This window comes from Cyanistes caeruleus, chromosome 2 (genome assembly GCF_971803275.1).
Source record: "Cyanistes caeruleus chromosome 2, bCyaCae1.hap1.1, whole genome shotgun sequence".
NCBI classification, from domain to species: domain Eukaryota; kingdom Metazoa; phylum Chordata; class Aves; order Passeriformes; family Paridae; genus Cyanistes; species Cyanistes caeruleus.
In genome coordinates this window covers 21,134,407-21,145,821 of record NC_141702.1, presented here as the reverse complement: position 1 = coordinate 21,145,821, position 11,415 = coordinate 21,134,407, and the positions used below count along the sequence as shown (strand labels likewise).

At 36.0% G+C, this 11,415-nt stretch overlaps 1 protein-coding gene across 5 annotated transcripts in view; it reads right to left on the bottom strand.

Annotated features, from left to right (window-relative positions):
* Positions 1-472: 472 nt before the first annotated feature.
* MYOM2 (myomesin 2) overlaps positions 473-11,415 on the bottom strand; it is a 76,543-nt gene continuing 65,600 nt past the window's right edge. For all 5 annotated transcript variants that reach the window (XM_023922515.2, XM_023922513.2, XM_086876023.1 and 2 more), the window contains 7 exons: positions 8,460-8,498; positions 7,675-7,780; positions 4,821-4,984; positions 4,463-4,499; positions 4,315-4,337; positions 3,462-3,517; positions 473-1,543 (listed from right to left, as the gene is read on the bottom strand). In XM_023922515.2, coding sequence (XP_023778283.2) covers positions 1,217-1,543; positions 3,462-3,517; positions 4,315-4,337; positions 4,463-4,499; positions 4,821-4,984; positions 7,675-7,780; positions 8,460-8,498 — 752 coding nt within the window. In that variant the 3' untranslated portion in view covers positions 473-1,216. The remainder of the gene's footprint in view (positions 1,544-3,461; positions 3,518-4,314; positions 4,338-4,462; positions 4,500-4,820; positions 4,985-7,674; positions 7,781-8,459; positions 8,499-11,415) is intronic.

The window sequence follows — 11,415 nt, the reverse complement described above, 5'->3', positions numbered from 1 at the left end:
CTCCCACAATGCTCCCTTTCCATCTAGTTTATCCTAGAGACTGGAAGAAGTGACAAGAGAGGACGGCTGCCTTCAATGTGTATCACAAGTGCTACTTACCACTGGTCTTTGCTGGAATCTGCTTAGCAAGGAGAAAAGCTTCTTCTAGGTACATAGGTGGTTTTTTATTGAGCAGGAAATCTGATATAAAAAAGCCATCGCTGCAAATACTCCATTATGTATCACATGAGAAATATGTGAGCAACGGATGCCCATCCTATTTGAATATTTCACAATAAGAATGTACTGAAATTTTTGCCTAGAAGAGCATCACTTCACCCATGGAAGAGTTCCCTTGTTCTTTTCACTGAGAGGAGAACCAAAGACATAATTATCTTAAGTGACTGAATTGTATACATATCTTCTGATGCCAGTTTAAGCTTGACCTGTATTGTAAAAAGTAAAATTAATGTTGCAAGTGCCACCCAGTGACTGTGATTAACCATAATTTGCATTCTTTATTGAAAGTCGATAGTCTGCTAGTCTACCAGCTGTGAAATTGTGCAATAAGCAATAATTAAACAATGAAGAAGAGTAAATAGAACTAGTTAGGTGTGATTTGGAGCAGTGAGTAGCAAAGGTGACTTTTAAAGTTTTATTAGCACAAAGCAGGAAAAACAAAACACAACCATGTGACCTATGGTTCAGTGAGTACAGAGTGAACATTGGTAAAGGTCTACGAAAATCCCACTATTGACAGAACAAGAGTATCACTACTAAAGCAAGACTATTCACTAAACTTCAAGGGCTTCAAAGCCAAAAGGACCAGCTCTGAATGTCGATAACTGCAGTTCACTGCCTTTACTGTTGGGGCTTTTGTTCTCAGAGGCTTGTTGTATTGCTTGGACTGTGGGGGTTTTTTGCACAAGATTGAGAAGTGTAAAAATGAAAGTTTATTGTAGGTTTGTAGGTTTTTGAAACGTGTCATTTCATATGGGAACCTCTGGCAGGAATTTGGCTTTTTCACTGTTTGCAAGTCCTACTCTATTATATGCATTCAAAATGAGATCGCTGCAGAGGTGTACAGCACCACAGCACAGCTACCTCCCAAAGCAAACTTAAAAACTCAGTTTCCCTTTTGACATTACCAATGAATTTTGTGTGGCAATAGCTCAAATACAGCTCAAGTATTCTATTCTGTTTATCAGAAGGTGGAACTTCACTTGTTACAGGATCTTCACTCGCCCTCAGGTTTGAGGACTTCTTCTGATGGTGGTATTGGCCTGGGCTTAGCAAGTTGGCCAGGCTTAATTTCAGGCATTTTTTCACCATGTCTGTACACACTTACAGTGACATCCACTGTTTCCCCACCATACTTGTTCTTGACATGGATGCTGTATTTGCCTGAATCTTCTGAAGTCACCCCCTTGATGGTTAAACTGGCATATTTCCCTTGTTCCAGTGAAAATGCATAGTGCTCATCAATTTCAAAGGCCTTGTCATTCTTGAACCAGACCACTTCAGGGTCAGGGTTTCCAAATACAGTACAGGTCAGATTTAGTGTCTGAGGGAGAAAAACAGAAGTAATGCTGAGATCAGTAAGATTTGTTTAACCAGGATGTTCTCTGTATTGTTTTTATGCATTTTTTTATTCTTAGCTAATTAAACTAAGACTTGGTACCTTGTTCCCGAAGACTGAAAAGTAGTCCTTAATATTTCTTTTTCCCTTGATTCAGACTTTCCACCATCTCACCAGTAACTGTGATACAGTAATAGCCTCAGGCTTACAGTGTCTAAAGATGGTAAGTTGGACTGTCATTACAGTCCTGCCTGCAGGAGACTCCTGACAACCCATTAGTCTGACATGAGGTTCAGGCAATGATAGTTTTAAAAACATCCTTGAAGCTTTCCTGTACACAGCAGGGAGGAGAACTGAGCAAATCTTTTCTGACCAAGGCCTCCCGAGGTTATTGCTCGAGATGATTAAAAAAAAAAAATCACTTCAAAATAGAATACATAACATGAATCTCTGGACACCGATTCCAGGTGTGGCTGACTGGTAAAGTGGAAATATTTTATGAAGAATAAATAATACCAAAATATTGGTAAAGTGCTCTTAAAATCATAGAATGGTTTGGGTTAGAAGGGACCTTAAAGATCATCTGCTTGCCATCCCCTGGCCATAGGGAGGGACATCTTCCACTAGGCAGGGTTGCTCACAGTCCTGTCCAACCTGGCCATGTGTTAAATGCATGTGAAGCATATTCAGAAAATAGCTGACATTATGTAATGGACCATCCTGGCAGCTAAGGCATTTTTCAAAAGCTGAACTGAGATTTAAGTAGCTTGTAAAATTTTCATGAGCATTCCTCCAAATTTTTATAGAGGTACTGCTGAACCACCCTCTAAGTGTGTGTATGTAAACTGCATGTATTTAGGTATTGTGGTCACAGAAAAAATGAAAGAAAAATCTGAGAAGCTGTATTGATTAGTCTGTACTTTGTTTACCTTTGCTGAAAACTCACTCTAGATAACTATGCCCTAGATAACTACACCACTTTAAGAATTCAACATATGCAGCATTTTGTTAGGAAAGAAAAAGGAAAAAGAAAACAGGAAAAAAATAAAACTAAGAAAAAACCCTACTGCTAACAACCCCAAACTGACAATTTCTACCAGAATTTTTCCTTATAGTCCCTCCACATTTCCCTTCAGGTTTCACCAAATCCTGATGAAGAGGGAGGTGAGAAAGTCCATCTGTGTTCACACATGCACGTTTTTGAGAAACGTTTTTCTTGATTGATGGTGACTGAATAGGTGTGATATAACTCAGAGTAAAAATAAAGCAGGAAGAAATTTTCAGTGATCGAAAGCACCATATGTTCACAAATAGAAGTGGTCTTGCACAATTCATACATCCAGAGTATGAAAAAAAGCCAGAATGCTGAAGGAAGATTTACATACTGTGGGTACAGTGGCAAGCTAAGTCTGAGTGATTCCTGCAGTGATATTGTGTAGGAGGCAAAGTTAACTAATAGCATATAGAAACTAGACTTGATATAAAATATTTAAAGGAATGATGATGCAAACACAAAAATAAAATATTGGAAAAATAACCTTTTTTCTAATATTCTGAGTTATATTCTTTCTGTCCTTTTTGTAACATGGGCAACATTTAATTACAATTGCTTTCAAAAGTGACATCATTTAAGAGAAATTAATAATTAAATCATAATAATTAATCAAGTCTTATTAAGTTAATATGTAGCAGATAAATTCCACAGTAAATAAACTTAGCAGATATATTCCACAGTCATTTAAAAGATAATTTGGGGCTCTACTACTTATGAAATTATAGATTTGAACTTAAACTAAAATTATTCTCCTTCTGCTTTCAGTTTCTATGAAACCATTTGCATTCCCTCACCTTCTGACATCAAAGTAAACATCACACTGCTCAGCATGAAGAAAGCTGTCCTTACCTTCCCATCCATTATAGTAACGACATCAGGCAAACCACCAATGACTTTACCACGATCTAGGAGTTGAAGAAAAATATGGTGAATTTGTGAAGCTTAGACCTGAGAATTACTCATTTCTTAATGGTTTTGGTGTCATGACTAACAGGTTTGTTGGGGCTTTTTTTGTAATCTTTAACAAGAAAACAATTTTTGTGATATTTTGGGAGGGTTTTAATGTGTTGTATAGTCTCCTTAGATTTTTATGGTAGAAATTGTGCCGCAACATTCTAAACTGATAGACATAACCTTGAAGGTACTGCTGAGCTTGACAGTTTGTGTTTTGGGCCTAGAGGAAAGTAAGAAGGGCCCTCCTCTTGGTGGAATCCAAAGCCTAAGGAAAATTTGTTCAGCCACGGTCTTTGTGGGAAGAAGCATCATGTCATCACCTGGGAATTGATATACTTTCCAGTACACCTAGAGTCCCTAGCAGTAATGAGCTTGCCCACAGTCTGGGTCTCAGCAAGCAGTGCAGAACAGACAGCAGCAGGCAAGTTTTTACTTAATAGAGAGATTCCCAATATTCAGTATTGCTTTCAGAATCAACACCTCCTTGCATGACACACAATTCACACTCTGCCAAATCTCTGCAGTCAAAAGATACACTAGAGGCTTGCAAAATATGTAAAGTATTTAGTTGGTTTCCATTGCAACCAAATCCACAAATTGCTATTGTTATTGCAATAGTTTGAGTCAATAGAGGATTTCTCTAGCCACAGAACTCAGTAAGTTATGGTAGCATGTCATCATGGATGTTTTAAAAAGAATACTCGACTACATTGTAAAACACCTCTGATAAAATGCAAAATAAACTTACTCTTCTCAGCAAAAGCAGCTGCCCTAAAGTTGTTGAAAAAGAAAGAAAAACATATAATGTTATTGATTAAATTAACAATAAAATATTTTTTTGTAATAAAAAAGATACTATTGTTATGGCATTAAAATACAAAGGATGCAGCACTTACTTGAGCCGCTGGAATTCTGCATATGCATCATCAAAAGCTGTAATAAAGAAATTGAGAGGGTTATCTTCCATGGACATAACTTGCACTTATAAACATTTCAACACATACCCATGTTACAGATCTTTTAAAACCTGTACAGTCACACAGTAGCACAATGAGAAACCAGAGCCCTGAAAACTAATGCCGCTGGTGCTGGAAACAGATACAAGATTAAAAAGATAATAACAGTTATAAAACTTAGCTATGACTGCTTCTGATCAAAGACTATCTGTTTTTACTGCAATTCCTCTATTTCCAGTAAAATCTGCATAATCCATGAAAAGGCACAGTACAAATCTGATCTTATAAATAAATATACCTTGACCAGACAGATCAAGCGTGCGCTTGTACGATTCCTTGTCACCAAAGATTTCAAATGTGTAGTTCCCCTTATCCTTTTCAGTGGGTTCACTTATCTGCAACCAGGCAACATCATCTCCACCTCCAATCTTCATCTTTTCACCAGAAGAAATCTTGGATTCCCTGGAAAAGCAAAAAAAATTTAAAAAAATTAATAGAGTTTGAACATTCTTTTCCTGTATGTTGTCCATGGGAAATCATCTGTAAAAAGTCACAAATGATAACACAATGCTCCAAAGCTATAAAGAGAGTGTGACTAATGGGCTCATTCTTCCAGAATACTCTCTGCTTCCGAGTGGGAGTACAAAACACTTTGAAAATATTTGCTTGTGTTTTCATTTCTAAGATTCATTTGTTCACCCTTTTCTCATCCTCCTCTCCTCACACCGAGCTATGCTTACATCTTCATGCACACACACAACTGTGTGAAAGTGCTTAGGGTTCTGTACACTTCATACACAGTAAAATATAATACATAAGGGTTGTAAATCATAGGCAAATCACATTTTTTGATGAAGGAAACAAATCTTCTGTCTTTCATTAGCTTCAAAACTCAATTAGCAAAAGATTTCCATAAAATTACTCTTCCATCAAGTGAAAGTACATTTTTGTTTTTTCTAAAGAAACAATAAAAATTTCTTAACTGCAGATAAGTAATAAAAACTCTTTTAAAAAACTATGGCATTAGCTTGACTTATCATCACTTCCTAGTTAAGAATAAAAGAAATGCTCTGCAGATTCAGATCAGGTGGTCTTCTGATCCACAGTCTGTCACGAAGAGAGGAAATAGAAGAGGCTATTTAATGACAGCATATAAACCAGACCATTTTCAATGGCTCAAAGAGAACTTTCTTCTTTCACTCATTAACTAAAGAAATACTTCTTTTCCTTCTTCCTCCCCAAGCATCTTTAGCTGGAATTTTTAATAAATGAAGTCAGTTTTAGATTTTCCTTGATCATTCATTTTATTTGCCTAGACTGAGCTAATTTGACTCCATAGCTAGAATTATTTTGATGGTGAAAAAGTGTTTTTACCATTTTTCTTTCTTTAAGACAACTTCATTGAATTCATCCTACCAAATTAGATTTCAGGATAGAAACAGCTATATATTAGAAAATATTACATATAATGTTTCTCACTGTGCCCTGAATGGATGATGAATACTAGGTCTAGGTCTAGGACTTGTATTGTATTTCATGCTATGAAAGACAGTGGATAATTAAATGCTTGCTAGAAATTTACGTGGTAAAAAAAATAAAAAAAATCATGGGTTGTGTAGCATTTTAATTTTTCCAGGAAAAAAAAAATGTTATAATCCCATTTAAAGGACATGGGAAGCTGGGTAAGGCTGGTCAGTTGATTTTGGTCTTTCTTTTGGCTTTAACAGCTCTGATTATAGCCATTGTATTCATATAAGAATTGAAATTTTATTCATTCAGAATCTGTGTTCAATGATCTTCAAGACAATCAAAGTGTAAGGTATAATAAAATCTGAAATATTTCTCTATGTAAATATAAATAATATATAAATATAAATATAAATATAAATAATATATAAATATAAATATAAACAATATAAATATAAACAATATAAACAATATAAATGTAAACGTAAATGTAAATGTAAATATGCACACCAATATTTCCATATTAGCCATGTAGCATTCATTATGTTTATACTTCTATTAAATGGATGGTAGAATAGACTGTCACTTTTAAAACTCAAGCAGATACAGTAAAAGGCAGAGGCAAATATTTTTTTCTTTTCCTTGTCATCATTAGTAGTATCACTATTATGAAAGAAGAACTTTGTAAATACAAAGTCTGAGATATAAATACAGTTGCATGGCCTTGCAGAAGTGCTCTTGAGCTCCCTGAATGTGATAATTGATGCCCTGTTGGAGTTCCTGTCTTCATAGAAAGCATTGCAAATCTAGGACAACAAATTGGTAAGCCAGACTATTTCTGTCTAAGTCAGAACAACTCACTGTGTGTCATCTTTGTAGGCCATCAAGAAATGTGAAAGTTGAAACTCTTGAAGAAATGATAAATCCTTTCAAATATTACTCACACTTTCCAACAAGCAAGGACTTGACATAACAGAATATATAAACCCATATTTAACTGTAAATACACTGATGATTTGACTGTCTCCAAAGTAAAAGATTAATGTAACATAAGAATGGAAAACTGTTCACAGCTTTAAAGCTCTTTTTCAGTCATATCCTCAACCCTGAGGGTTATTCTCAAGGTATTCTGTGCCCCATTGAATATCTTTTCAAAGAGGAATATCAAAATTAAAATATTTTGGATTACTTAAGACTGTGACACTTTGGAAAAAAATAATTCTGTTCTTAATACAGGCTTTTATTAAACTGTGTGAGTAGATCATTGGTATTCACCTAGACCTAGAGGTGAGTTTCATCCATTTTAGAAAAAGAGCAGCCCTGTATCAGAAACTTTTCCCAAATATTTTGCTATCTTTTAAGTAGTCAGATAATACAACAGAAGACAAGCAATCTTGTGTTGAATAAAAGAACACAATACAGTAGATTCCTTTTTCTTGTCTAATACAGCCCTCCTGATGGGTGTTGGACAAGCCTTTTAATATTTCTTTAACCTTATGTACTTCTTATGTTAAAAGAGAATATATTGTTTTGGAAAGAAAAATTCATTAATGTGGTCCAATTTATAAATGAATAAAGAATAGAATATTAATAGAATATTAGAATAGCCACAAAGTAGTAAATATTAAATAATAAACAACAGCAGTTATTTCTCAAGTTATACTGAAAAAAATATTCTCATCTACCTGTGACACCAGCTGACTTTCATTTCTTCATTGTAGTATTTCAAGAAGCACTGGAGCCTTATTCCTTCCTCAGTGCAAAGAATCTTCAGTGGAGAGGCTGACTTACCTAGATTAAGTAGAGTATAAATGGATAAAATATGAGAGATAGAGGAATGAACAGGAAATAGAGGAATGGATTGTTGGTCTGGCTGGACAAAAGAAAATTTAAGACCTGGGTCACAATTCTCAAGGATTACAGAGACAATTGTCATACCCCTCAGGGAGCACCTGCTGATTTATATCAGGTGAAAGTTCAGTATAAGTTTATGACTTTATTGTCATATACAAGCATCAGGACTGGCAAGATCCATTGTGAAATAATGATCTAGTCATATAATTGCCATGAAAGAGAAGTGTAATAGTTCTATTTGCATAAAAATTTTATTCCTGTGCAAACCCTGTTCTTTAAGCAGGAGGAACAGCTTCTCACTGGGAACAGATTCAGAACCTCATTCTCTGTATATCAAGGTTCACTTTTCCTACTAAAGTAGGAAGAAAATTATTGCTGCAACATTTTCACAGTATCTAAACCAAAGAAGTCAGGTGGAATAGTACTTTGTTCCCTTTTAATACTGACAATTAGCAAGGTCAACTGCCTGTTTAGAAATGTAACAACATCCATAATAATATAAGCATTGGGACTTTTAGAGATTACCCACTTAAAATATAAGTTTTCTGTCTCATGCTCATGTGATTTCAAAATATAAAAAAAAAACTACATGAAAATTCAAGACAGTTTTACTTACCACTCATTCCACTCAATGCCAGAATTATATCATCATAAACTGCAGAGAGAAAGAAAAAAAGGGAGAAAATGTACCATCAAAATTCAATCAGAATATAGCTTTTTTATGTTCAGTTTAATTAAAGCAATATGGGAAATCTTCATATCCTTAAGCAAAGAAAACCATTAAAATTGCAACAGGTGTACAGGACAAATTGGAAACTGTCTGTGTACAGCATATGAATTCTGAGTATCTCAGGCTTTTGTGGAGTCAGCTGTCTGCTGCAAACTCTTTGTCTCTCTCCCTTAGGCCAGCAAAAAGAAAAAAAGTCATTAAAACTGAATAGCTCACATTCAAAAGAAAGTGCAGGTGAAAAAGAAATTATCTCCTTCTTGGTGAAAACAGTTTCACCTTCTCCCTGTAGGGTGGCATTTGACAGAAGTAAAGTCTTTTAACAGCAAGTGAAATAAAGCAGGTATCATATCAAGTTTTTGAAATATCATAGAGCTGATGGGTTTGTGGCAGGAGAGAACCCTGCAGCCAAGGGCACAAGAGTGGGGAACCCTTCCATAGCAGAAGAATCATATTCAGTGACACTGTGTGAGGTAAAAAGAGCAAAAAACCACCATAGTCTAAAGAATGCATAGTCAAGTCTGAAGGATGCATATTCAACATTGATGAATTTTTATGAAAATGGAAGACAGAGTATTCAGAAAATAAAATACAACTTATATATTTGTTCTGTATTGATCTGTATATGCACATTTTTGTCTCAGCTAAAATAAATCATGATACAGTTCAATAATTCTTAGCAATCTCCAGTATGCTTCTACTGACACTGTGACATAAGGTTATAAATTGCATATTATATATATATTGCATTACAAATGCCTGAGGAGGTAGGGTTATGTTTGCCATACTGTCTAAATGAGGGTGGGGCTTTTTTCTGAGAGAATAATGGGCAGAATTTATGCAAAAGAAAAATTCCTGTGAGACCATCAGTTGATAATACAGCCTTCTGCAGTAAACCACATCTTAAGAACTCCACCTGATACTCATCTTTTCCTTTTGTTACAGGTACTTCTTCCATCTGTTGAAAAGGAATGATAAGATTTTTGGTAAACTGAGTTAATTTTTTAAAATGTGTTTCTCAATCTGCTAGGAGCCTTCCAAAAAATACTCATTACTTGTGACAAATGTCTACACGCAGTTGGGATGAATCTAGATTCACTTTGGCCTGTTTGGTGGGATCTAAGCAGATATATCCAGGGAAGCATGCTTCACCAAAGTTAAGTAAAATTCACTCATGTTGGCAACAGATCAGGGCTTGTTATCGACTCAGAACCACAGAATATTCTGAGTTGGAAGGGACCTACAACAACAATCAAGTCCAAGTCTCAAGTGAATGGCCCATACAGGGGTGAAACCCACCGCCTTGGCATTATTAGCACTGTACTGTAACCAGCTGAGCTCATCTCAGGGTCAAGGTAAACTGACATTTTTTACATTAAAAAAAATTAAATGTAAACAGAATTGTTGTACCTCACTGTGATGTCTGATATCATATTAAATCTTTTTTAAATGTCTACCATGCATATATTTTAGACTATATTTTCTTATTTGCATTTAACATAATTTGAACATCAGTGGATACAGAGCCTGAAGTAACCTGTCCCTTAGAATATGCAGTCTTCCCTGCTCCTGCTAGACTTGTCTTTTTATCCTTTATGTTTCAAGGCTAACTCCATCATTTAGGAGACCCATATTTTGGCTTAATAATTTGGTTTAATAGTGCAGTTTTCATGGGTTTTCTGGTAGACATTTTGAAAGCCTCCTGGGCCCACAGGTGCTGTGAATTCTCTAAATGGGCATTTCACTGTATATTTCAAGCACAACACAGTTTGCCTTCACTGAAGTATAGTCATTGGAAGAAGGACACCTGACCATAGGATGGAGACCTACTGTACCTTTTTCTTATTTCAGTGCTCAGGATACACACGCACACATCCACAGACCAAGGGAATGATATCTATATCTATATATATATCAAAGGACAGGAAACAAGGAGGTGATTAATGAGAACATATTTCAAAGTGTGGGACCTGAGCATGACATAAATGTTGTGGAAAAAGGGACAGAAATTGTACTGGTTTTGGCTGGAATAGAGTTAATTTTCTTCATAGCAGCTTTATAGTGCTGTGTTTTGGATATGTGATTAAACCAGTGTTGGTAACAGAGGGATGTTTTAGCTGTTCCTGAGCAGTACTTGTACAATGCGGAAGGGAATTTTATTTCTTCTCCTCAGACTGTCTCACCAAGAGGAGGCTGAGGGTGCACAGGAAGCTGGGAGGTGACACAGCCAAGAAAGCTGACCCCAACCGACCCAAAGGACATTTCGTGCCATATGCCTTCATACCCAGCATATAAAGCTCAGGGAAGAAGGAGGAAATGAAGAACATTCAAAGTGATGGTGTTTTTCTTCCCAAGCCAATGTTACGTGTGATGGAGCCCAGCTTTACCAGAGATGGCTGAACACCTACCTGCCCATGGGAAACAGTGAAGGAATTCTTTGTTTTGCTTTGCTCGTATACTCAGCTTTACCTATCAAACCATCTTTAGCTGAACCCAGGATTCTTTTGCTTTTCCCCTTCCAATTCTCTCCCCCATCTCACTGAAAGAGAGTGAGCAAGTGGCTGTGTGGAGCTGAGATGCCAGCTGATGCTAACCCACAAAACAGTTTTATGATTTAGAATCAAAAGCACTCTCGGTCCCCACTGAGAGTCCCACATGAACATAGCCCTTTTTTTCTTTAGGGTTTTTTGTAGATATTAAAGCTTAACAAACCTGAGAGAGAGTGATCTCCCATAAAATGGAGTGTCTGTCTAGTTAGAAACATACTTCATCTCCTGCTTGTCAAAATGCTAGAGATTAATTACAAAAAGCCCAGTGTCACCCTCCTAAAGTGCTGATCCGCAGT